Source organism: Gopherus evgoodei, unplaced genomic scaffold (assembly GCF_007399415.2).
Source record: "Gopherus evgoodei ecotype Sinaloan lineage unplaced genomic scaffold, rGopEvg1_v1.p scaffold_39_arrow_ctg1, whole genome shotgun sequence".
Taxonomy (NCBI): domain Eukaryota; kingdom Metazoa; phylum Chordata; order Testudines; family Testudinidae; genus Gopherus; species Gopherus evgoodei.
In genome coordinates this window covers 3,153,940-3,180,547 of record NW_022060060.1, presented here as the reverse complement: position 1 = coordinate 3,180,547, position 26,608 = coordinate 3,153,940, and the positions used below count along the sequence as shown (strand labels likewise).

The following is a 26,608-nucleotide window of genomic DNA, read 5'->3' as shown; positions in this document are numbered from 1 at the left end:
GGGTGGAGGCACAGAGCCACACAGGGACAGGGGGAGGAGGTGCAGGGCCACATAGGGAGGGGAAAGGGGGTGTCTGAGTAGGGGTGGAGGGACATATGTGGACAGGGGTTTCAAGGACACATGGGGGTGCAGGAACACATGGGGACAGGGACAGATGTACCTGATTGTATGTAAAGTCTAGGTGCCAGCTAGGGTCTGCATGCGGGAAGCTCCCTATCAATCCTTCCCCACCCCCCAAAATAATCTGTCCATACTTTTCCCACCCACACCCAACAGCCCGAAGTTCACACCCAGACTCCTTCCCAGCAATTTATTTCCCTCTCCCTCAGCTCCTCCATTACCCTGACTCCCCAAAGCCTTTGCACTGCTTCTGAGGGGTGTGGGAAATACAGGTCGCTATTGTAGTTTAAATAAATTATTACTCAGAGTTCTGTATTAATATGCCTAGGAAGGAATCTATTTGTCAAAAAACATTTCCTGAATTTTTTGTTGTTTGTATTGTTATGGACATACTTGCTGACGGGTATTTTGGCATAAAATGCCCAAAAATTATTGAAACTGATGTGATTATATTGTGTTATTTTGACACAAGATGGATAATTTGATGCAGAATTTTGCAGAATTTTCAAATATTGTGCACAGTATTTTTAATTTTGTGTTGCAGAATTTTTAATTTTTTGGCACAGAATTCCCTCAGGAGTAAGGCTTGGACTTAAGCAAGGATTCAATACCTTTGTTATGTACAAAAGAATTGGAGAGGGTTCAGAGATGAGCCAATAAAATGACCTGAGGGTTGGAAAAATTTGCCTCACAGAGAGAGCTTGAAGGAGGTCAATCTTATCAGAAAGAAGATCAAGAGGTGACTTGATGACCGCGTATAACAGGGATCGGCAACCTTTGGCACATGGCTTGCCAGGGTAAGCACCCTGGCTGGCCGGGCCGGCTTGTTTATCCGCTGCATCCGCAGGTTCAGCCAATTGTGGCTCCTACTGGCCGTGATTCACTGCTCCAGGCCAATGCGAGTGGCAGGAAGTGGCAGCCAGCACATCCCTCATCCCATGCCACTTCCCACATCCCCCATTGGACTGGAGTGGTGAACCGCGGCCAGTGGGAGCCGTGATCAGCTGAACCTGCGGATGCGGCAGGTAAACAAACCAGCTCAGCCAGCCAGAGTGCTTACCCTGGCGAGCCGCCTGCCAAAGGTTGCCGATCCCAGGAGTATAAGAACCTTCATTGGGAGAAAAGAGCAGGTACTAATACCTCTTTAATCCAGCAGAGAAAGGCACAACAAGGACTAATGACTGGAAGCAGAAATCCAACAAGCTCAAATTAGAAACAAGTCATGCATTTTTTAAACAGGAAAGGTGATTAATTATGAACAGCAGTAACCAAGGGAAGTGGTGGATTCTCTATCTCTGGAAGTCTTCGGATTGAGGTGGGATGCCTTTCTGGAAGATAGCCTCTAGTCAAACACAAGTTATTGGACTCACTACAGGAGTAACCATATGGAATTATTTGGCCTGTGTTACCAGATGATCTTATGGTCCTGGCCTTGAAATCCAGGAATCGATGAAAAAAATTACAACATAGGCAAATATAGCCTTTACTCTCTGGACACAGAATTACTTTTCTGACAATTTACCAATAAATCAGTTAATTTGTTTATGGATTAGAATGGGTCCTTTTAATATTTAACAACTGGTGTTGGATCATTTCTTTGAGCTGAAGGATCTTAATAACAATAGCTCTGAGGTGTCAAACTTCCTTTATGGTTAAAATTCACTGAAATCTTGTATATTGGTTACAGTTGAAGACTTTAATTAGAATTAATGGTCATTTCCCCCCCTTTACTTTTCATAAGTGAAAATTTCTCCTTCAGAAGGGTCTGATGAACAACTTGCTACTACAGTGAAGTCCATGTAGAACTGGCACTTCCCTCTTCCAAGATGGCTGACATCTCCTGTTGTTCTCAATGAGACTCAGGAAATAACTCACCCAGTTTGGTGGTCATCTATCTCCCATTGTTCTCACCGGGACTGAAGCCACAGGCTGCCCATAAAAGCCTTAAAAGTGGTGGTTTCTGGCTTCATTCATGCTGGAAACAAGGGGAGGGAGTGGCCATTTTGAAAAAGGGCAGGTCATCTAAGGGAAGCTGTGCTTTCACTCCCCTTGAGAACTAAGGAGGTGGGAGGCCATTTTGAAAGATGGAAGTTCTTTGTGAGTTTCTCTAAAGGAGACAATTTTATGTGCTGGCAGATAAACCTCCAGTTATGAAAAATAACTGCCAAAATTACCATTCACATGATTATATATATTTGCCAAAGCAACTGAGAGGGCAGGCAGAGGAAACGTAGATTGTGTGGGGACATGGGCAAGGGGGAAAGGAAACGTGTGTGCAGGCAGAGAAAAGAGGAACACAAGAGTGGAACTGGTGTGGGAGTGCAGGGGAATGAGGCGTTCAGGAGAGAAGGAAGTAGTGTGTGTATGTGAGCATGGGGTGCAGGAGGAAGAGGAAATGTATGTATGCACAGGGGAATGTGGGGTGCAGGGGGGGGGACAGGTGTCTATTTGTTTAGGGAAATGTGGGGTGTTGTAGGGCAGGAGATACTGGTGGTGGTGTGGTGGGGGGAGTGTGACTGCACTACGGAGCCCCTGCCCTGCTCCTTGCAGCACAGCACCCCGTAGCAGTGCACTGAGGCATTGGGTTCAGCCCTGGCTGCTAGCGGACAGCTCCCTCTATTGATTGCCTGCCCCACTTCCCTGCAGAGCAGTGCCCCAGGTAGCATACTGGAGCATTGCAGTCAGCGCTGAGTCAGAGAGGAGAGCCCTCCCTCATCTACACATTGAGGAACAGGGAGATGAAAGCTGCCCTCGAGAGACTGGGGGGGGCGGGGAAACTGCCAGGGCCTGAGCCATGGTTATCCTGCTGCGAGCAGGAGCTGCCTGAGAACTGGACAGGAGAGAGGGTTCTGGAGACAGACGTCAGGACTCCCCTGTTCTGTCTTCAGCGCAAGAAACTCACACGGCTTCCACCTTCCTGGGTCTGACCTTGGAGCCTTCAGCATCCTCTGCCCCTCCGTGCGCTTCCCACAGTGAGTCCACCCAGGCAGGGTCCTGGGGAAGCCAGAGGGTCCGACACCCCAACTTCTCAGTCAGACGTGACTCTCAGCCAGCCAGTGAAACGGAGGTTTATTAGATGACAGGAACACGGTCTAAAACAGAGCTTGTAGGTATAGAGAACCGGACACCTCGGCCGGGTCCATTCTGGGGAGCAGTGAGACAGACCCCCATGTCTGCACTTCACTCCTCGTCCCCAGTCAGCCCCAAACTGACTCACTCTCCAGCCCCTCCTCTCTGGGCTTTGTCCCTTTCCGGGGCCAGGAGGTCACCTGATTCCTTTGTTCTCCAACACCTTCAGCTATTACCTTTCAGGGGGGAAGGGCCCAGGCCATTAGTTGCTAGGAGACAGAGTGTTGGCTATTTATGCACACTGGTCCTTTGCTCTGCAACAATTACACTCCCTTATCCCACCACCTAGAGACTTAAGAAATGCATAGAGGAAACTGAGGCACCCCTACAGTATTCAGAGGAAACATTAAGAATGGTCCCACTTCGTCACACTCCTGGGTTCTCCTCCTATCTCTGGGGACATTTGTTCCAATTGTTGAACACTTAGAGAAGGGACTAGGGGATGAGTGGGGGACTCCTGGGTTGTAGTCGATGCTGTGAGAAGGTAGTGGGGGTTAGCTTAAATTGGGGAGTGGAGGGGCTGGGAATCCAGACTCCTGGATTCTACCCCTAGAGCTGGGAGGGGAGTCGGGTCTAAGGGTAACAGTGGGGGTGGGAGGGAACTGGAGGGTCCAGACACCTAACAGGAGGACAGTGGGGTCTGAAACCCCCAAACAGAGAATCGAATCCACTGATTGCATACAACGTCATTGTGCAAAAATATATACCAGGTAAGGTCTTGTATGAAAGCTTGTAATGTTCTGAACTTGATGGCCAGAATAAGGTATGAATACAGATTGTGGTTATGAATCTCTGTCTTTAATCATATGCTCATGACTGGTACTACAAATTCCAGGATACCTCACAGGGGGAGGAGGGTTCTCCCAAGCCTGTTGTTTACACAATATTACCCATCCCTTGCCCAGCCAGGAAAAGTCAATGGTGGCCCATTAGAGTTAACGGAGAAACGCTGAAACAGCTTGAAACAGAAAAGAAAACCCCAGACTTGGAAAAGTAAGAGAGGAGGGAATCCCCGTCCTGCACCTATGAATCACCATAGTCTGAGAGAAAAAACAAAACAAAACAAAATTGCAAACCCTGAAGAGAGAAGTGGGTTGACGAGAAGGACAGCTAGAAACTGAGGGCCAGTGCCCCAGAGCTCTTTACCCCTTTTGAGATTCCCTCCTAAGATACTATGTGCAAAAGACACATCCAGTCACACAACTAATAGGGCATTTCACAACGGAGACCAGTCTCTCCACTCTGTCTGTGAAGGACATAAATCCACCTGTGTAGAGGTCAAGCACAGGAGCTTATTATGCACAGCACTGGTGGAGTGTCACCTGGCTTATTAGGCTCAGAGACACTGTTAATCAATTGATTACAATGGAATATATGGATTTTTTATGGGTGGGGGAAAGTCCCACACCCCCGGATAGGTTCTAGCAGCAAGACAAGGTAGCACATTAGCCAATGATTAAAGGTTACATAATGTCTTTGCCCATGGTTTTAAGTTAACAAGTTAACATTTAATTAGTACTTTAATGAAATCTATTAGCATAGGCGTGTGCACAGGGTGTGCTGGGTGTGCCCAGACACACCCTAATGCCTGCGGGCTGGATCCAAAGCCCTGAGGTGCCCCCCGTGATGCCGCAGGCCCCATGCTGCTCTCAGAAGTGGCTGGCATGGCACCACGTCCCTGGGGCCCAGGGTGGGGTGGGGCCAGGGGGCTCCATGCATTGCTCCAGGCACCACTCCCCGCAGTTCCCATTGGCCAGGAATGGGGAAACATGGCCAATGGGAGCTTTGGGGGAGGTACCTGGAGGCTTGGCAAGGACAGCCCGTGGAGCCCTGTGCCTACCCCACAGGGGCTGTGCAGGGACATGGTGAGTGGCATAGTGTGGGGCCAGGGCAGGCAGGCAGGGAGCGTGCTGCTGCAGGTAAATGGCACCGGGCCAGAGCCCAAACCCCTCCTGCACCCCCCAACTCCCTGCCCTGAGCCCCCTGCCTGCTCTTCACACCCTCCTGCACCCCAAACCCCTGCCCTGAGCCCCCGCTGCACCCTCCTGTACCCCAACTCCCTGCCCTGAGCCCCCTGCCGCACCCCTCCTGCACCCCAACCCCCTGCCCTGAGCTCCCTGCTGCACCTTGCACCCCCATGCACTCCAACTCCCTGCCCTCAGCCCCCTGCCTGCAGCCCGCACCCCTCCTGCACCCCAACCCCCTGCCCTGAGCCCCCTCCTGCACACCAAACCCCTTCCCTGAGCCCCCTCATACACTCCACACCCTTCCTCTGCCCCAATCCCTTGCCCTGAGCCCCTTCCTGCACACTGCACCCCCTCCCACACCCTGCACTCCGTCCCGTACCCCAACCTTTATGTTTGCCTTTAAAAAAAAATTCCCTGGGTGAGTGCACACCCTAATGAAATGTGCTGCGCACGCCTATATGTATTAGCATAAAATATAGATGTTGCATTTTGATATGGGGTCTGTAGGAATGAAGTAGTTCCTTTGATTGTCCAACAGCTACATTCCTAGGGGATAAAGCAGAGAAACAGTGAAAGTATATGGCAATAAAAATTGTCTCCTTTGTGTTTTAAGGCAGGCACTGGTCCCTGGGAAAGGGAGGTGGGAGGAGGCCATATTTTATACTGACACGTCCCAACCCTTCATGAACTCAAGGGTGGAGTGTGGGAAGACCATCTCCCTACAGAAAAAGCTAACACAACAGAAACAGGGCTGCATTGTTCTATTTGCAACTTTGCATAAGACACAATATTCAGTTATTGTTCCAGCATTTGGCAATTTTGCTGACCAGGCCTATCTTAGCAAGCAAGGTTATCTTCATTTATTCTGCTTCTTTTAGCAAATTACTATTTGCTAGGCCTCTGGTCTCTTAACCAAACTCTGGACTTTGGGCCTGTGAAAGAGCTAACACAATCCATATACCAGGTTGTTATATAAAATGCACATGGATTTTAACCCTTCAGTCTGTCTGTCTGTCTGTCTCTCACACACACACAGTATCTCTACACAAACTGCCAGTAACATGCGTCCAGGCAGAAGATGACATAAAATGGAGGCTTCTCGAATTTTTGTGAAATGCCATAGAGTTTACATCCAGATGGGACACAGCCAGTCAGCCCATCTGTATCTCATAGGCCACCACCACCACCCAGCATCCTCCCACTAGACCCAACACATGGAATTAGACCCAGGTGTTACAGCCCTCAGCAAACAAAATTATTCTGGGCCCCAGGCAGAGAACAGGAGGGACCAAGATGCACCATCACCTGAAAGCCCTGCACTGGCAGGGAATTGATTTAGTGAGACATACCCAGATGATCCTGGCAAGTCAACTCCACTGCAGAGGAAGGCAAAAAAAACCCAAACCCACGGTCACTGACAATCTGACCTGGGGAAAAATTCCTTCCCAGCCCCACAGATGGTAAATGAGGCAAGAATTGTTTATCTGGGGGTATTATCATGGCCACATGCTCATCTGGTCTAATCCAGTGGAGCTGTGACTGACTTACACTGGATGGGGCTCTGCTGGGGGTACCCACTGCTTCCCCCAGCCTTAGCATGGCGGATGCCCCTCAGTCCCACCCACAGCCCCTCTGAGATCTCAGCACCGGGATTCTCCCCACAGGGCCTGGCCTATCTGAGCGATCCCCTGCTGGTTTTACACGACTAGATCATGCTTGATGCAGACTCATCCCAGGAAAGCTCCCGAGACCTTGGAAGCTGCCAGAGGCATCTTAAAATGATCTCAATGTAGCTAGCAACACTCCAGCCCTGGTAGCGAATGTCAGACACTGAATGAAGAATTCCGATGGGATGCCTGCTCTCCCCTGCTGACAGGGCCTGGGAACAGGAGACCAGGGGCGAGGATTAGCCTGTGTTTGCTTCAGACAATTGCTCCCCACACTCCTGGGAGCTAATAGTCTTAAAGGTGAAAGTAGCATTCAAACACTTGGGTGAGTCAGGCACTTTGCCACAGCGGAGACAATAAAGCAGCCGTTCCTCATCCCTGTACCGTGAGAGAGGTGAGTGCATCTCAGCCAGAGAACGTGCTTTTGTTTAGGGACAGAGGGACTGCCAGACCAGGTTAACCCAAGGTTCATCCAGCCCAGGCTCTGCTCTCAGACAGTGGCTGACACCAGCTGCTTCATAGGATGGTACAAGAGACACCGTACAGAGGGCAGCTAAGAGTTCACCTCCCTCTAGTGGGTCATTTCTCCCTAACCTCTTTAGTTTGGGGTCAGCTCATTCCCTGATCAGGACAGGTTACCACCCTTCCTGCTTTATGCAGTCCTCCCGGATTTCATGCTGCCTGGCACCTGTGCAGGCTCTCTGGACGCTGACTTTCCTGCATGGGCAGGCATTGGAATCTGAGCGGAAATCGTGCAGTAGACACGGGGGCCAACAGAGTCAGCCTCCAGCATTGCTCAGTGGTTTGTAACACTCGGCATCTCCGCACCACACCTCCCCTGAATTCAACGGGCTGGGGACGGGTGACAAGAGAAGAATCAGGATAGATAGATAATGTGCAGGAGACACAAGATGGTCTTGTATGAGGATAGATAGATAGATAGATAGATAGAAGGGGTGTCTGTACAGGGATAGATAGATAGAGGGGGTGTACAGGGATAGATAGATAGATAGGTAGATCGATAGAGGGGTGGATGGGGATAGATAGATAGATAGAAGGGGTGTCTGGGGATAGATAGATAGAACGGGTGTACAGGGATAGATAGATAGATAGGTAGATCGATAGAGGGGGTGGATGGGGATAGACAGATAATCTAACTACACCTCTACCCTGATATAACACAACCCGATATAACGTGAATTCAGGTATAACGCGGTAAAGCAGTGCTTGGGGGGCGGGGCTGTGCACTCCAGCAGATCAAAGCAAGTTCGACATAACACGGTTTCATCCATAATGCAGTAAGATTTTTTGGCTCCCGCGGACAGCATTATATTGGGGTGGAGGTGTATATTGACTGGTCAGAAAGGGACAGACTGGTAATCAAACTATCTGTCTACACTAGCAGGATATTGTTCACAACCGATGTGAAAGGAGGCAAGATGAGAGGAAGGATGGTCCAGCGGTTAAGTCATTAGCTGTGGATTTGAGAAACCTGAGTTCAACTCTCCTGCTCTGACACAGGGTTCCTGTTTGTCCATGATCTTTTCTGTGCCTCCAATCACTGGCTGTAAAAATGGGAAGCTAATTCTGTCCCTTGGAGGGGTGTTGTGAGGATAAATACATTTAAAAATCTGAGATGCAACAGTCATGGGGTCTAGATAGATACCGGAGGGGATGAATAATACACTCTGTTCTAGCTGTTGTTGCTCTGCACAGAGACAGAGCAGATGGAGACAGGAAACCAAACACCCGTGACAGAATTCGTCCTGGAGGGACTCTCGAACACCAGGAAGCTTCCTCCTCTCTACCTGCTCACCCTGCTGGGCGTCCACCTCAGCCTTGTGCTGCTGTTCTGTGCGCCACAGCTGTTTGCATACGTGCACTCCTATTGGAGTCACATATCCAACGGGGCAGTGGCTGAGTTCTACTCCACTGTAGAGTAAAGTTCACCCCCCTTTTGAACCTTTTCATATACATGCTGAGGAACAAGAAGATGAAAAAGGCCTTGAGGCGACTGGCTTATGGACAAGCACTGTCTCAGAATGGAATCAAAAGCTGAAACTTTCAAAGAATCCCGAGAGAGATAAATGCCAAATTTCCATAGGGTGTGTCAAGGTTCCTTCCCCACTCTGAACTTTAGGGTAAAGATGTGGGGACCTGCATGGACACTTCTAAGCTTAATTACCAGCTTAGATCTGGTATCGCTGCCACCACCCCCAAGCACTACCTTTCTCCCCTGGGTAGTCTTGAGAAACTTCACCAATTTCCTGGTGAACCTAGATCCAAACCCCTTGGATCTTAAAACAAGGAGAAATTAACCATCCCCCCTCCTTTCTCCCACCAACTCCTGGTAGATCCAGATCCACCCCCTTGCATCTAAAACCAAGGAAAAAATCAATCAAGTATTTAAAAAGAAGGCTTTTAATTAAAGAAGAGAAAGGTAAAAGAAAACCCTCTGGAAGAGATTAGCATACCAGCTACACTCACAGACAACAGATTCAAAACACAGAGGATGTTCCCCTGGGCAAAAACTTTAATACACACAAGAATACCCAATTTTGATAATTCCCTTAATGGTACCAAGACAAGTTACAAAGAAAATAAACATAAACCTATTTATCCCTTTCTAAAACTTACTACTCTGATAAGAGGCTGGCTCCTTGATCTTTTTCACTCCGGCTGAAACTGAGACTCTCAACAAAGGAAAATTTCCCTCCTTCTTTTTTAAACATCTTGTTCCCCCATTGGTTCCTCTGGTCAGGTGTCAGCTAGGCTAGGTGAACTTCTTAACCCTTTACAGGTAAAAGAGGCATTAACCCTTAACTATCTGTTAATGACAGAGTGTCCGATTCCTTTAGCCACCTTTGAGAATTCCAGCTGAATGTCTGTTTATTGGAGTGAGACAAGGTGGATGAGCGAGGTAATATCTTCTAGTTTCACAGTCTCACAGAGCTGTTCCTCAGCTCTCTAGAAGGAAACCAGAGTGTCACAGCTAAATATCAGGAAGGGACAGATTGCTAAGCATAAGGGGTCACGCATGTTGTAGGACACCACTTAAAATGCAATGTAGGGCAATTAATGTCTCTGCAGTTGTAGGGCAAAGCAGAGTGGAGAGGCAACAGAGTTTTACAAATTGTTGTCATGAGCCATATAAGTCCCTGTTTTTTAGTGTCCAGCTGCGTTATGACTTGAGGTTCCCAAGTTGTGCAGGTCTCCTTTGAGGACGAGGCCTGATAGATCAGACATGGAGCTAACAGGATTTAATGGCAAATGAAGGGTAAGTATTGCACTGTGGAAGGAAGGTGCATTCCCTCGGGACATGAGTGTACAGCATAAAAGGGGAAACACAAAATCCTACAGGGACTCCAAGGAGGAGCCACAAGGGGCTGTATTTTTTTGCAAATGGCTGCGCTTTGGAAGCAGAAATCAACCTGGCACCAAGAAAGATCAGTGAATATAAGAAGTGGAGCTTAATCATTATCACGCTTCTCCAAGCGTTCCGTTTATCTGCAGTGTAAAGTAAATGTGATTAGGAAGTGATTTGTAAACGGAAAAAGAATATTTGTATTAATATGAACCAATTATACAAAAGATTGAAATGCCCTAGATTGGAAACAAATCCAATGAGTGGTTTGGAGTTAAATCTATGGAGAAAATGTTGTTTAACAATGTATAGTTTATGAATGTGCCAACTGCTATTGAATTCCACCTATCTGCAGTCACTAGAGTTTGGTTAAAAATGGTTAAAAAACACAACGGAAAGTACTTTATGGACAAAAAAATAAACTTTTAAAATGCATAAGGCTGCCACAGTGAAACACCAGTTAAACTGGAAGGAGCGTGAAATGGGAACTGGTATGACAGTCACTCTGAAACCAAGCTGACAGAGATGCTGTGGAAACATGACCAAGCATTTCAACTGAAGCTAGCAGTAGACATACGGTATCCATTGCATGAGCAAGGGTTCTAACTATGTTTTGAAAGAATTCAGTAAGAGTTATTAACTGTTTTGTATGTATGATGTTGTAAATGTGTTTTTAATGTATAAATTAAAGTTCATTTCCTATCATGAAAGGTAAAAAGCAAAGCCAATGATGCTCAGTAAATGGAAAATATATGCTATGTAAAGTAAAAGAGGCCTTAAGTGGCAGAGAACAAAGTCTGCCCTCTTTTATCACCACAGAAAAGATAAAAATGTGGTAGAAGGGAGGTCCAGGGTCAGAAAATTAACAAGGGTCCAATGCCATGAAGTTCAATGTGGAAAGCGCTACAGCTCCTATGGTGTGGAAGAAGTTTGCTTTGCCTCCCCTAGTAGTGTTACAAGACAATGCAAGGTCTGGAAAGTCCCAGACTCGTGCATCTGTTTGTCCCTGGGGGATGGTTACAAGTGCAGGTGGAATGAGTTACCGGCATGTGGGTTCACTTTAGGGGAACAGGCTTCAAATTGCACAGGGTGGTTGAGACACTGGGACGTTGGTAAGTAAAAACTGCCTATGCTCTTGATAATGAGTATTATGTAATTGCTGAAGAGAATCATGTCTGGTATGGAGCAGGGAATGTTATTCCAATTGGCCCAGGTTCTGTTTCACACCTCAATTTCCTGGGGTAATAAGTGGAAAGATTTTTATATTTACAATCTTTTCATACTGTCATTAAAATAAAAAGCGAAGTTACAATTACCAATGGAGGCTTTAAAAGCAAAGCAAGCTTATAAAGTGCAATTGCCCCTAGTGCGCTGTCCCAGAGGAGCTGAACTTGCACTCTGGTTTGTACTTACAGCTAATATTGAAGGTGGTTCAAATAAGTACAACTTCTGTGGTCTTGAGTTTGTGTTGCTGGGTAAACTTGAAAAAGAGAGTCCAGAAAGGGAGAAAGATGATGCAACTGAAAAGACTGCTAATATAAAAGAGAAAGACAGAAGCAGGGACATGTAGCTGAGGCCTGGCCAGACATGAGTAATTAACACATGGAGGCAGGTCTCATTTCTTGGAGGATAGAATTAGGGAGGTAAACAGATCATTAGGCTGAAAACAGAACGTCTGGGCTAAATAAAATAAGTAAGTTTCTGAGTCAGGTCAGATAAGAGGGAGAACACCCAAGGACGCCCATTCAGTGCAAAGGAGATAACCGTGGTCAAGATAAGTTAGGAATGTGGAGATGAGGTAAAGAGTTGGTTGAGTGTGGACAATGCTTGGACAGAGCATGCTGCAAAGTAACCAAGCCAACCCCAGACATGTGTTGCAATGTACAGTACATGCAATGTCATTTGAGTGTATATATATATATATATAAGGTATTTAAAGGAAGATGCTGGCTGTCTAACTTTGGATGTGTGGTATGTCACCCTCTACACTTGAGTCGGATCAACTCAGTGTAGGTTTGCTGTATGCCGAATAAAGGGACCTGAGTGATGAGATCTGGAGGAGAAGAGAGTTTTTGGATCACAGAGAGCCGGATGAAGTGTCAAGCTCTTCTGGGTCAGCCGAGTGGAAAAGGTCTTGCAGGGAATCCCAGCAAGCAGAGTCACTGGGTTTATGGCTCATTACAACAATTGGCTGTAACATACTGTGGTGCCTTCCTTTGTCCTATGCCTGCAGAGGTGTGAAGTGACTATTTCATTTCAAGTGGTCTCCAACCACGGGTGTGAACTCCTTAGGATAAAGTGTCTCATATGACATAAGAACCTGAAGAGAAGTGACAGACTGAGCATTTTAATTATTGCTGCAGCTGCCTGTGTTACCTTCCTTACGGTTTTATTCTCAGGGCCCAAGCATAATTTTTTGGGGCCCAGTACAAACATGTAACATACATGTACCCATGTACATACACATACCGCGATCCCTCACCGCATACATACAATCTCATGAGCTCGAGTTTCTCCTGCGTCTTGTAAACCCTCTGAACGGAGTGACGCTAATGCTGATGCTACTTGACTATCTTCACGCATTAGATTGGAGTCACGTGATGCATGTTCTGGCAGCTTCTCTTTGTCATCAGCTGCCAGTGCCACAGACACAGTCTCTATATTGAAAGCATTTTCATCTTATTTTGTTCAGTTGCTTCCCTAGTTAGTATGTTGCCTGACTGCAGAAAGGCCTTGTCTGATTTGAAAACCTGGAGGATAGTTCCCTTTCTTTGACCTTCTTACGTTTCTGGCTGCCTGATTTGTATTTAGAGCCACCACCAGACATGGCAGTATAGGGTGTGTGTAGGGTGACCAGATAGCAACTCTGAAAAAATGTGACAGGGATGGGGGGTAATAGGTCTCTATATAAGAATAAGTCCCCAAAAATGTGACTGACCCCTTAAAATCAGGACATCTAGACACCCTCGGTATGTGTGACTGTGAGTGATTTAGACACTTACTCACAGATATTTTGGGCCTGTAAATCCTACCAGAAGAAGCACCAGCACTGGCTCCCACTGTCATATGGTGCTTTGCCCCGCCACCAGCTATCCCTCCCTCCTGCCTGTGCACAAGGAACTTTGGGACTGGTAGTTCTTATCTCAACAGGCCACGTCACACAGAGGAGCACAAGACTCTGTTTCTCAGTCTCAAACTACGTGTCCTAGTGTAACGGCACAAGCACGTTCTCTATTCTAGAGGAGGGCATGAGGCCCAGCAACTCACTGTTCAGAATGTGCCTGGAGGCTGCTTCTGATTAGCTCCAGCAAATCTCACAAGATCTGGACAATTGATACATAGATACAGGGAAATAAGTTTCTATAAATATCCTCAGGCATGATCTATAGTTTAGCCTCAAATTTTTCCTCATGGTTATGGGGATTGCAGCCTAGGCTGGCCCCCCAGGACCTCTGGGCCCTGGTAAAGTGTACCCTCCCCTCCTCTCCCTCCCCGGTCATGTAAGGGCCCTGTTTATTCTATTACTTATCACTGCAGTATCTGAGCGACTTCCATATCAAATCAATAACAATAATACAAGTCCAGATCATTGAAAGCAGTAGGAGCATCTGGGCCCATGTCCTTTGTATTTAGCAGTGTGACACTGATTCCCATCTCCAGACCTGGGAAAAGCTTTGCTTAGCTTGAAAACTTGTCTCCTCCACCAAGAGAAGTTGCCCCATGAAAGGTATTATTTTACCCACCTTTTCTCTCCCAGACCTGGGGACCACCAGGCTACAACACTGCGAACAATATTGAATGTATTGATGAACCCATACCTCATGGTCTGTGTATAAGGGCGGCTCCAGGCCCCAGCATGCCAAACGCGTGCTTGGGGCAGCATGCCGTGGGGGGTGATCTGCCGATTGCCGGGAGGGCGGCAGGCAGGGCTCCGGTGGACCTCCCGCAGGCGTGCCTGTGGAGGGTCCGCTGGTCCCGAGGCTTCGGTGGAGCCGCGGGACCAATGGACCCTCCGCAGGTACACCTGCAGGAGGTCCACCGGAGCCGCGGGACCGGCAACTGGCAACCGGCAAAGCGCCCCTCTGTGGCATGCCGCCATGCTTGGGGTGGCGAAATATCTAGAGCCGCCCCTGTCTGTATAGCTCAGATAAAGAGTGTTGAAGCCTAGATGTAATGACTGCAGCACATTTTCCCTTTGTGGAAACCTGTTATATATTTATGCTGAATGTTAATAAAGACTGATACTTTTTTTTTCAGTAGAAAGCCAGTGCAATACTTTAAACAGAACTTGCAGTTGTTGCCTGATCCTTTTAATGATTAATAATAATTGTATTGATTGCCAGTCCTGAGGCCTTTTCATCAAAAGACTTCAGACTGCTTGAGAAATGTTAGCTAAATAATCCAGCTGTGAGATGCCTCATTGGCAGCTCTAGAGTGGCCACTTCTGGGGTGGGATGCTGTGGCTGTTTAACAGCGCACTGTAACAGTGCCTTATAGTAGAGGAAGAAGAGTCCTGTAGCCAGTTCAAACCAAAAATGTGAACTGAAGAATGCAAAATGATACAAGCTAAGTCTGAGTTTGGGCTGGATATCAGAGCTAGCTCTCAGGAAAAGCAACAGGGTCCCTAGTAATAAAGTGTTAGTGTCAAGTGTAACCTCAAAGAGGGAAATTTCAACTGCACTGAGCCTCCTAGCACCACCTTGGGGCATTGGGGTCAGCACTGACTGTGAGGGGAGAGCGCCCCCTACTGAACCTCCCACCCTGCTCCCTGCAGCACAGCGCCCCCTAGTGCCCTCCTGGGGCTTTGGGGTCAGCACTGACTGTGAGGGGAGAGCGCCCCCGACTGAACCTCCCACCCTGCTCCCTGCAGCACAGCGCCCCCTAGTGCCCTCCTGGGGCTTTGGGGTCAGCACCGACTGTGAGGTGAGAGCGCCCCAGACTGAACCTCCCACCCTGCTCCTTGCAGCACAGCACCCCCTAGTGCCCTCCTGGGGCTTTGGGTCAGCACCGACTGTGAGGGGAGAGCACCCCGACTGAACCTCCCACCCTGCTCCCTGCAGCACAGTGCCCCCTAGTGCCCTCCTGGGGCTTTGGGGTCAGCACTGACTGTGAGGGGAGAGCGCCCCCTACTGAACCTCCCACCCTGCTCCCTGCAGCACAGCGCCCCCTAGTGCCCTCCTGGGGCTTTGGGGTCAGCACTGACTGTGAGGGGAGAGCGCCCCCTACTGAACCTCCCACCCTGCTCCTTGCAGCACAGCGCCCCCTAGTGCCCTCCTGGGGCTTTGGGGTCAGCACCGACTGTGAGGGGAGAGCACCCCCTACTGAACCTCCCACCCTGCTCCCTGCAGCACAGCGCCCCCTAGTGCCCTCCTGGGGCTTTGGGGTCAGCACTGACTGTGAGGGGAGAGCGCCCCCTACTGAACCTCCCACCCTGCTCCCTGCAGCACAGCGCCCCCTAGTGCCCTCCTGGGGCTTTGGGGTCAGCACTGACTGTGAGGGGAGAGCGCCCCCTACTGAACCTCCCACCCTGCTCCTTGCAGCACAGCGCCCCCTAGTGCCCTCCTGGGGCTTTGGGGTCAGCACTGACTGTGAGGGGAGAGCGCCCCCTACTGAACCTCCCACTCTGCTCCCTGCAGCACAGCGCCCCCTAGTGCCCTCCTGGGGCTTTTGGGTCAGCACTGACTCTGAGGGGAGAGCGCTCCCTACTGAACCTCCCACCCTGCTCCTTGCAGCACAGCGCCCCCTAGTGCCCTCCTGGGGCTTTGGGGTCAGCACTGACTGTGAGGGGAGAGCGCCCCCTACTGAACCTCCCACCCTGCTCCCTGCAGCACAGCGCCCCCTAGTGCCCTCCTGGGGCTTTGGGGTCAGCACCGACTGTGAGGGGAGAGCACCCCCTACTGAACCTCCCACCCTGCTCCTTGCAGCACAGCGCCCCCTAGTGCCCTCCTGGGGCTTTGGGGTCAGCACTGACTGTGAGGGGAGAGCGCCCCCTACTGAACCTCCCACCCTGCTCCCTGCAGCACAGCGCCCCCTAGTGCCCTCCTGGGGCTTTGGGTCAGCACTGACTGTGAGGGGAGAGCGCCCCCTACTGAACCTCCCACCCTGCTCCTTGCAGCACAGCGCCCCCTAGTGCCCTCCTGGGGCTTTGGGGTCAGCACTGACTGTGAGGGGAGAGCGCCCCCTACTGAACCTCCCACTCTGCTCCCTGCAGCACAGCGCCCCCTAGTGCCCTCCTGGGGCTTTTGGGTCAGCACTGACTCTGAGGGGAGAGCGCTCCCTACTGAACCTCCCACCCTGCTCCTTGCAGCACAGCGCCCCCTAGTGCCCTCCTGGGGCTTTGGGGTCAGCACTGACTGTGAGGTGAGAGCGCCCCCTACTGAACCTCCCATCCTGCTCCCTGCAGCACAGCGCCCCCTAGTGCCCTCCTGGGGCTTTTGGGTCAGCACCGACCATGAGGGGAGAGCGCCCCTACTGAACCTCTCACCCTGCTCCCTGCAGCACAGCGCCCCCTAGTGCCCTCCTGGGGCTTTGGGGTCAGCACTGACCGTGAGGGGAGAGCGCCCCTACTGAACCTCTCACCCTGCTCCCTGCAGCACAGCGCCCCCTAGTGCCCTCCTGGGGCTTTGGGGTCAGCACTGACTGTGAGGGGAGAGCGCCCCCTACTGAACCTCCCACCCTGCTCCTTACAGCACAGCGCCCCCTAGTGCCCTCCTGGGGCTTTTGGGTCAGCACCGACTGTGAGGGGAGAGCGCCCCTACTGAACTTCCCACTCTGCTCCCTGCAGCACAGCGCCCACTAGTGCCCTCCTGGGGCTTTGGGGTCAGCACTGACTGTGAGGGGAGAGCGCCCCTACTGAACCTCCCACCCTGCTCCCTGCAGCACAGCGCCCCCTAGTGCCCTCCTGGGGCTTCGGGGTCAGCACCGACTGTGAGGGGAGAGCGCCCCCGACTGAACCTCCCACCCTGCTCCCTGCAGCACAGCGCCCCCTAGTGCCCTCCTGGGGCTTTGGGGTTAGCACTGACTGTGAGGAGAGAGCGCCCCTGACTGAACCTCCCACCCTGCTCCCTGCAGCACAGCGCCCCCTAGTGCCCTCCTGGGGCTTTTGGGTCAGCACCGACTGTGAGGGGAGAGCGCCCCCTACTGAACCTCCCACTCTGCTCCCTGCAGCACAGCGCCCCCTAGTGCCCTCCTGGGGCTTTGGGGTCAGCACCGACTGTGAGGGGCGAGCGCCCCCGACTGAACCTCCCACCCTGCTCCCTGCAGCACAGCGCCCCCTAGTGCCCTCCTGGGGCTTTGGGGTCAGCACTGACTGTGAGGAGAGAGCGCCCCCGACTGAACCTCCCACCCTGCTCCCTGCAGGACAGCGCCCCCTCGTGCCCTCCTGGGGCTTTTGGGTCAGCACCGACTGTGAGGGGAGAGCGCCCCGACTGAACCTCCCACCCTGTTCCCTGCAGCACAGCGCCCCCTAGTGCCCTCCTGGGGCTTTTGGGTCTGCACCAACTGTGAGGGGAGAGCGCCCCCTACTGAACCTCCCACTCTGCTCCCTGCAGCACAGCGCCCCCTAGTGCCCTCCTGGGGCTTTTGGGTCAGCACCGACTGTGAGGGGAGAGCGCCCCCTACTGAACCTCCCACCCTGCTCCCTGCAGCACAGCGCCCCCTAGTGCCCTCCTGGGGCTTTTGGGTCAGCACCGACTGTGAGGGGAGAGCGCCCCCGACTGAACCTCCCACCCTGCTCCCTGCAGCACAATGCCCCCTAGGGCACTGGGGCAAGCACCAACTCAGACCCGTTCCCCAGCACAATCAGCACCAGGAGCAAGAAGGGATTCAGAGTCACTGCCCCATTTGACACTTGGCGTCTCTGACAAAAGATACAATGGGGTTGGGCGCTGGTGCCCGATGTTGCAGTGTTTCCGCTATTACATGCCTGGGCCACTGCCAGATACTTTTACAGAGCCAGTCAAACAGCAACTTTGCTTTAATGACCCTCAGCCACTTCGAGGGACCGGACAGCAAATGTGAGAAATCGAGACAGGGGTGGGGGGATGATAGGAGCCTGTATAACAAAAAGACCCAAAAATCAGGACCGTCCCTATAAAATCGGGACATCTGGTCACCCTACAGCCACTAGTGGACTGGAGCCACTGCCCCATATGCCATTCCCAAATTCCCTGGATTGGGGGCAGATTGAAGCTGGCATCACTTATTGGGGAAAGGCCTCTTTTCCTATTCATAACCCCCTGAGCCAGGTAGTGCCCTGACCCAAGGCCAGATCAGAGCCAGCTACCCTTGAGCCAGCCAATCCTCCTGCTCCAGGCCCGGATTGGAGGGGGAAGGCCCTGTTTCCCATTTCCAGACCACTTACAAGCCAGCTGGCTGTCACAGGGTGTTTAAGCGTAATGTACCACTCTGCTTGTCTTTAACATCCGTTTGTGAGTGATGCTGCTGAGAAATTCTCCATGGACCCCCAGGTCCATTTAGTCAGTAGGAGTAAATCAGCTGAATCTCACTGAACTTGACTGACCTCTGGCTGATTTACACCTGGTGGGGATCTGACTTTATATTTTTGCTTCTGCCTGCTACATCGTAATTGTTCTTGAGGGACTTTGGGCCTTGCTAATATCTCTGCTGGGCTTAGCTTTCCTCTGCACACAGCCAGGTTTCCTTGAGCTACAATTGCCACCTTTTCCAAATATACACTCGCTGTTTGCCAACCTCTCACACTGCTGCTAGCAAGCCCCATGGGCATTAATTCAAAGCTCTCTCTTATTAACTCTGGGGATTGCACACCTTGCAAGCAGGTAGCAAAGGCAACAATTAAAAAGTCATCGCAGGGAGGAACTGCAAGATGTTTAATGAGCCGCAATGGGAACCAGAAGTTACACGGTAACATTTTGCCCTAGCAACAGGAAAACACTGCGCAGCTCGTTAAAGTCCTAGTTACAGCTGTGCTGCTCTCTCAGCTCTGTCTGCTTCACAGCCATCAGCGGGCCAGAGGCTCAGCGGGCGTAATTTGGCTACTTGAATTTACACCAGCTGGGCATCAGGCATCACTGAGTTTATTGCAGGGACACCAATTCACCAGCTACCAATCTGGAGCATTGACTCCAGTGGAGTTATGACAGATTTACACCAGCTGGTCCCATGGTCCCCTGTCTAGTCTGGGCTGTTAATTCTGCCTTTTACGAAGACAAAACCATCCTGCGAAGAAGGATAAAGTGTCTCACACAAAATAAGAACCTGACAAGAAGCAACAGCCTGTCCATTTTAACTACTGCTGCAGCTACATGGGTGGCCTTCCTTAGGGTTTTATGCTGTTACTTATCCTCATGGTCTCTGAGCGACTCCCATATAAAATCAACATCAGTAATAAAAGCCCAAGTCCTTGCTGAGATCAACGGGAGTCAAGTGCCTAAATATCTTGGAGGATCTGGGCCAGAGTCGTGGGTGGACTTTGTGGAGTCTCTGACCCATTTCCTTTTTGGGGGTAAACCCTCTGCTTCGGCCGGAGTTGCTGAAGGCAGATCTAGGTGACACTAAACGAGAACGAGGACACTGCTGATAGGCGCGAGGTTGCCCTTGGGAAAGCAGGAGGCTCATATCTTAGATCTCCCAGGCTCCAGCCCATTTGTTTTAACCACAAGGCTGCTATTAGCATCCTATCTGCTTTGGGCAAAACTGAATCCCAGGATTAAATTCCTTCCTCCAGGCTAGTTTTATGCAATGAAGTATAGGGACTGACGTCTTCTGAAACAGAGAGTTTAAGGCCAGAAGGGACCGTTAGATCATCTGGTCTGATCCCCTGCATATCATAGGCTGGAGAATTTCTCTCAGTAGCCCTGTATTAATCTCAATAAATCGTGCATGGCTAAAACATCTTCCCCAAAAGCCTCCAGTCTGGGTCCAAAGACTTCAAGAGATGGAAAATCTACCACTTCCTTTGATTGTTGAGTCCAACAAATAATCACCCTCACTGTGAAAAAAAAGTATGTTTTATTTTCTAGGCATGGAGGAATCAGATTTTTATTGGCAAATGTTGGTCAGCATTGATTTCCATGCACACCAACCGATGAAAAAATATTTCCAGCTGTAAAAACTGAAATTTACAGATAGGTAAAGATAGGTAGAATTCTGCTTGAGAATTTATTATCGTTTAATTTAAGGTTACTTACTTTGTATATTTTCGTATGCGATGTTGACCCCCGCCCCCCAGCTAATTGTGTACAACTAGATAAAAATAATTCTAAAAATGCTTTAAAATAACCATGGATGTGATCCATCAAAATTATAAAAAAATAAAAACTGAATTCTGCTGAGCCTACTTATTTTGCATTTGTCTGGTTGTAACATCCAGCCATTGTTTCTCATTCTGCCTTTCTCTGCAAGTAGGAAAGCAACTTGGTCTGGTGGACTGAGCATTAGCACAGACAAATGGAGGGTTTTATTATTATTGGCAGTAGTGACGAGGGGGTGTAGATGCACAGACAGACAGTCCAGGCCCTTCCCTAAAGGACCTACAGTCTAAGTCACCTCGACTCTGCTATATGAACTTGGGCAAGTCCTTTCTGCTCTCTGCACATTCGTTTTCCCTCCCACCCCTTGTCTGCCTTCCCCTACTTCCCATGTAATCTCTTAGGGGCTGGCAGTCTTTATCACAGTACAGCACTAGCCTGTTTTGGAGATGGGACACCAGGCCCAATGGATCCTCCAGCCCATTCTCAGAATACACCTTAAGGCAGGGGTGGGTCACAGCCAGCCCCCGGGACTGTCCTGCCCAGCCCCCGAGCTCCTGGCCCAGGATGCTTGCCCCTGGCCCCTCCCCTGCTGTTCTCCCTCCCCCGCAGTCTCAGCTGGCCCTGCTGCTGGTGCAATGCTCTGGGTGGTGGGGCTGTGAGCTCCTGGGCCAGCGAAACTGCAGAGCCCGGCCTGACCCGCTCTCTGTGCTGCGTGGTGGCGGCATGGCCCAGTTCCAGCCGGGCAGCATGGTGGTAGCGCCGCCAGCCACCGGTGCTCCAGGCAGCATGGTAAGGGGGCAGGGAGTGAGGGAGTTGGATAGAGGGCAGGGGAGTTCGGGGGGTGGTCAGAGGACGGGGGTGTGGATGGTGGTTGAGGGGGAAACAGGAGGTTGAATGGGGGCAGGAGTCCCAGGGGCAGTTAGGGTACAGGCAGCGGGGGGGTTGGATGAGGCAGGGGTCCCAAGAGGCCATCAGGAATGAAGGGAGGGTTGGATGGGGCCGTGGGGGTCCAGGGGTGGTCAGGGGACAGGGAGAGGGTGTGTGTGGATGGGACAGGGGTCCCAGAGGGGCCGTCAGGGAACAGGGGAGTTTGGATGGGACAGGAGTCCAGGGGCGGCAGATAGGAGGTGGGGGCCAGGCCACAACCCCCTCCCCTAACCGGCCCTCTATACAATTTACGAAACCCAGTGCAGCCCTTAGGCCAAAAAGTTTGCCTGCCCCTTCCTTAAGGTAACATCCGGCGTCTTCATATTCCTCACCTTCTGCTGCCACTTAGTGGCTATTCCACTCCAACCACTTACAGTTGCATCAGTTCACCTTTGACTGAAACGCTGTTTGCATTCGCTTCCCCTCATCTTTCAAAAAAAAATCTTGATGCATTTCTGTGCCTGCTAGTGAGACAGGCTGGCGCTTCGCCTTGTTACTCTCTTCGGCCAGTGGCTTATAACCATCTTTTTTTTGCTTCCTTGATATCGGTGTGTGACCGCTGCATAAATATTGCTTAACCCAGAGAGCACAGCATAGAGGGAAACCCATGAATTATAGGGACAGAGCCTTAACTGGTAGAAACCGGACCAGCTTCCCTGGATTTGAATGCAGCTCCACTGATTTACATCAGCTATGGATCTGCCCATGGTCTCCAGTGGAACTGTGGCCAGTTTGCTCCAGCTGGGGAACCGGCACAGTGACTCTGATGGAACCCAATTAATCTGCACCAATGGAGGACCAGGCCCAGTGCACTCAGAAGGAAAACCCTTTCCCTCCCCCACCTACTTGAACAGGGTGAATGTACCGACTTCCTTCCAGCCTGAAGGCCACCCCTGGAGGCTGAGCAGTGTCAGAGCTTCACCTCATCCAGGTTCAGCTGCAGCCACTTCATTCTGCAGCTGAGTCCCTGACAATGAGTCTGGCCGCTTTGCTGCTGGTGCTGGCTCCAGGTATTCGAGGCTCTGCTCTGAGCAGGGCGCCATGGGTTGGGTTTTCAGGCTGTTGGGGAATGGCTTTTCTGAAAGAAAGGAGCTCCGATACCACAGGGATGGGCACCCGTGGGTAGACAGATGGACAGTGCAGAGGGGAGGATGGGCAGAGGGAAGGGTGGATGGATGGACAGGCAGACAGTACAGAGGGAAGGGTGGATTTTCGTTTGCTTGTTTTCTCCTTTGTCTGCACAGAGGTGCATGTATTTTCCTGTCACTGCTGAGCAAGAAAACCTGGACTAAAACTAACCTCCTCCCCCAAGGTGCGTTGGCCCAATACACGGTGACCCAGGAGTGGTCCCAGGCCACTGCTCATGAAGGAGAACCCATCCAGCTCAACTGCTCCTACACGGGCACCGAGTCCAGCGTGCATTGGTACCGCCAGTCCCAGAGGGGCCAGCCGCGGTTCCTGGCGCTCCTGTCCTCTAGCGGCAGAGACGCCCGAGAGAATTTCACCCTGAGCCTGGACACCAAAACCAAAAGCAGCTTCTTGTTCCTGAACAGCAGCTGCCTGGAAGACTCTGCTGTGTATCTGTGCGCGCTGGAGCACAGTGCCAGGTGAGCACAGGCAGCCTGTCACAAAACCCTGGGAGGGGGCAGGGCACACGGACCCAAGAGAGGAGACAAGCAGAAGTAAGAACAGACCTGAGGATATGAGCACAGAAGAGAAGAAAGGAAAGTAGAACACAGTCAGCGAGAGGTAACAAGAATAGAACGGAACAGAAGAGAACACACTGGAATGGACCGGAACAGGAGCGATGTGAACAGAATAAAGGGGAGAGAAGAGAAGAGGGGTCAGTAATTTAAGGAAGAACCTTGAAGAAAAACCTGGAAAATTATAGGTATTTTCACCTTTTCGCCTTCCCCAATTGCCTGGATCTGGTGGTTTTATGAACAAAATAGCTTCTTTGCCCCACAACACTAGCAGATGGGGAAGCATTCCTGGGGAGACAACATGGTAACTGAGCAATTCCCATGTGATTTTCCCTCTTATTCAGGTCAGACAGTGTCAGACTGGTAACATGCACACAGACATTCTCACATACAGCCACATGCACAATGACACACTGACACACACACACAAGCATTCTCACATACAGCCTGACATACACATACACAGACACATTTGCACAGACATACACACTCACCTCTCTCTCTCTCTCTCTCTCTCTCTCTCTCTCTCTCACACACACACACACACACACCCCTAGATTCACACACAGACAGATTCTAACACACAGCCATAAACCCACACACTGAAATCACACACACAGGCACACTCTCTAACATATCGACCCCTTCATACACACTCAGAAATATAGCTCTCTACTCAAACACACCATGACACACACACATTTAATCTCAGAGACAGATCCATGCACACTCTTAGATAATATCCTTTATTGGACCAACTTCTGTTGGGGAGACAAGTTTTCCAGCTACACGGAGCTCTTCTTCCACTGGGAAGCGTGTCTCTCTCACCAGCAGAAGTTGGTCCAGTAAAAGATGTGACCTCACCCACCTTGTCCCTCCAATAGCGTGGGACCAACACAGCTACAAGAACATGGCACACTCCTAGATAAACAGCCTGGCCCCCAGAATGCATCCCACACCCAGAGAATTTCCTGTGTCAGACGTAGATCTCTCGGCAAAGGGACCCAGTCCTGCCAGGGTCTGACAGACCCCACAGCACCTATGAACTTCCTTCTCCTGCCAGGTATTACACCCTTTTGTACTCAGTCTTTGTTATTCTCTGTCTTACACGCACACTTCCCCTTCACCCTTAGGCAGGATTTAATTGTTTGGCATCACTTGGTATTTACAAGCAAAGAACTGCGTTTACCCCAGTCCCATCTCTTCCTGTCAGCTCCACTGAGCACAACAGAGACACGTGCAGTTTGTAAAACTCCATCTGTTTCCTGCTGACTCTTCTCTATCCCTCCACTGTAAGGAGCCTTCCAGCCAAATGCCCGCCCCGCCCTGGCTGTGTACTTGCACTAGTCAAAAATCTACTGCAGCCTGTCAGGGAAGAGATGGTGTGCACATGTGCAAAGATTTGTAGACCCCTCGGGGGCTAAGTGGAGGGGTGAAAGGAACTTACAGGACTTACCGGTACTGATGGAGTCCTGAGGGGGCATGGCCTCACCTGGAAGAGGTGTGGCCTCAACCAGAAGGGGCGGACCCTATCAAGATTTAAAGGCTGTGGAGCTCCGGCTGTGGCTGGGAGCCCCAGGCCCTTTAAATCAGCCTGGGGCTCCTAGCTGTAGAAGTGGCTGGGAGCCCCCTGGGCTCAGGGGCAAATTAAAGGGCCCAGATCTCCTGCGGCTGCGGGGAGCTCTGAGCCCTTTAAATCCGGCCCCAGCCCGGCTGCCGGAGCCACGGGCGAGATTCAAAGGGCTCTGGGCTGCCCGCAGTGGCGGGCAGCCCAGAGCCCTTTAAATCCCCGCTGTGGAAGCTGATGAAGTCTGGCACGGTGTACTGGCTCTTGTCGGTATGCTGTACTGGACGGTACTGGCTTACTTTCACCTCTGGCTAAGTGTGAATTGATTTTACTATCCCTACTCACATGCCACGGAGATAAGTGTCAGCACAGACAGATATTGCAGCAAGAGGGAGGGATGGACAAAGCAGCGGGCTGGGTGGCTAAATGATGCATAAACAGACGTGCAGCAGGAAATCTAGCTGGCTATTTAGATACTGGGTCAGGAAAGCGAGGGAGCTCGATAATGAAGCATGAAGACTGCTGAGAACGAGAAGAGACATTTTTCCTTCCTCCATCAACAAACACTCAACTATAAGATTGTTTGGAAGGAATCGCGGTCGTTTCCGACACAGCAGAAAACATCACTTCCTTGTGTATAAGTAGCCTGCGACACTTATACTTGCGGATTATTCATTTTAACACATGAAATCCACTGACGACCATAAGAATGCCCAGACTGGGTCAGACCAAAGGTCCATCTAGCTCAGGATCCTGTCTTCCCACAGTGGCCAGTGCCAGGTGCCCCAGAGGGAATGAACAGAACAGGGAATCATCCACTGATCCATCCCGTCACCCATTTCGTTACCGTACTTTCACTGGGGTTACATTTCAGGGGAGGGAAAAGGCTCATCCTCTTCAGCAGTTTGTGGCACTGATATAATATAGGCAATGTGGCTGCCTCTGTCTGTAGTCCTGGGGGCCAGGGCCGTCCTTAGGCATAGGCAGAATAGGCAGCCGCGTAGGGCCTCACACTGCCTGGGGGCACCACTCTGCAGGCAGCCCAGACAGTGGAGAAGCAGGGCTGCTGGGTCCTAGAGAGAGCCGAATGCAGCACAGTCTGAGGGACGGGAGTGGCTGCTGGGGTCTCTGGGAAGGGGAGAGGGTGGGGGTTGGGAAAGGAGCTCACCTGTGAGTGTGACTCTTTCCCCCCGGCTGAGGTCAGGTGAGGCAGGCTCTGCGGCTCTGGAACCAGTATCCTTTGTTGTGCCCCATAACATCCATTCTTCTCCCCCCCTGCCCCATGGAGCACCCCATCCTTTCTCCCTCCTCCCCAGGAGCAACCCTCTCTCTCTCCTCCCTCCCCTCCGTCAGGGCTGGGCTGGGTGAGGTGCTGCGGGGGAGGGGAGGCTGGCTGCCTGCTGAGGAATGAAAGTGAAAGTAACTCACTTCCTGGGCAGCGAGCCAGGATTGGAATGTCACACAGGGCTGGGTTGGGGTTAGCCAGATGTCTGACAAATCAGGATAGGGGATTGGGGTACAGTGATCAGATATCCCTATTTTATAGGGACAGTCCCAATTTTGGGGTCTTTTTCTTATATAGGCTCCTTTTACCCCCCCCCCCCCCCGCCCCCACTGCTTGTCCTGATTTTTCACACTTGCTGTCTGGTCACTCTAGGTGGGGGTAATTGGTGCCTATATAAGACAAAGCCCCAAATATCAGGACTGGCCCTATAAAGTCAGGACATCTGGATCTGGCCACCCTAGCTGGGGAGCACCTCTCCCCGGGCTGGCAGCTGCCAGAGATCCGTCTCATCCGGGGGAAGCTGCACAGGGCAGGACGAGCTGCTGTGGCTCCATGGGTGCCCTGTCCCTGAGATCAGATGCTGTGCTAACTTCACCATGGTCCATAAGGCTGGTGGTGGTGCTCATTGGCGTGTGATTGGACCTGAG

At 51.1% G+C, this 26,608-nt stretch overlaps 1 protein-coding gene and 1 gene segment (V, D, J or C); one reads left to right on the top strand and one right to left on the bottom strand.

Annotated features, from left to right (window-relative positions):
• LOC115642320 (putative olfactory receptor 10D3) overlaps positions 1-26,608 on the bottom strand; it is a 57,009-nt gene that overhangs the window by 4,089 nt on the left and 26,312 nt on the right. Inside the window, exon 1 of one of the 2 annotated variants that reach the window (XM_030545771.1) lies at positions 14,066-14,117. The exons of the other annotated variant lie outside the window; for it this stretch is intronic. Coding sequence (XP_030401631.1) covers positions 14,066-14,070 — 5 coding nt within the window. The 5' untranslated portion in view covers positions 14,071-14,117. Of the gene's footprint in view, positions 1-14,065; positions 14,118-26,608 lie in introns of those variants that run through there. 2 annotated transcript variants of the gene reach the window in all.
• LOC115642300 lies at positions 22,359-23,017 on the top strand. The segment is given in 2 exon segments: positions 22,359-22,416; positions 22,719-23,017. Coding segments are annotated over 2 exon segments (336 nt in total).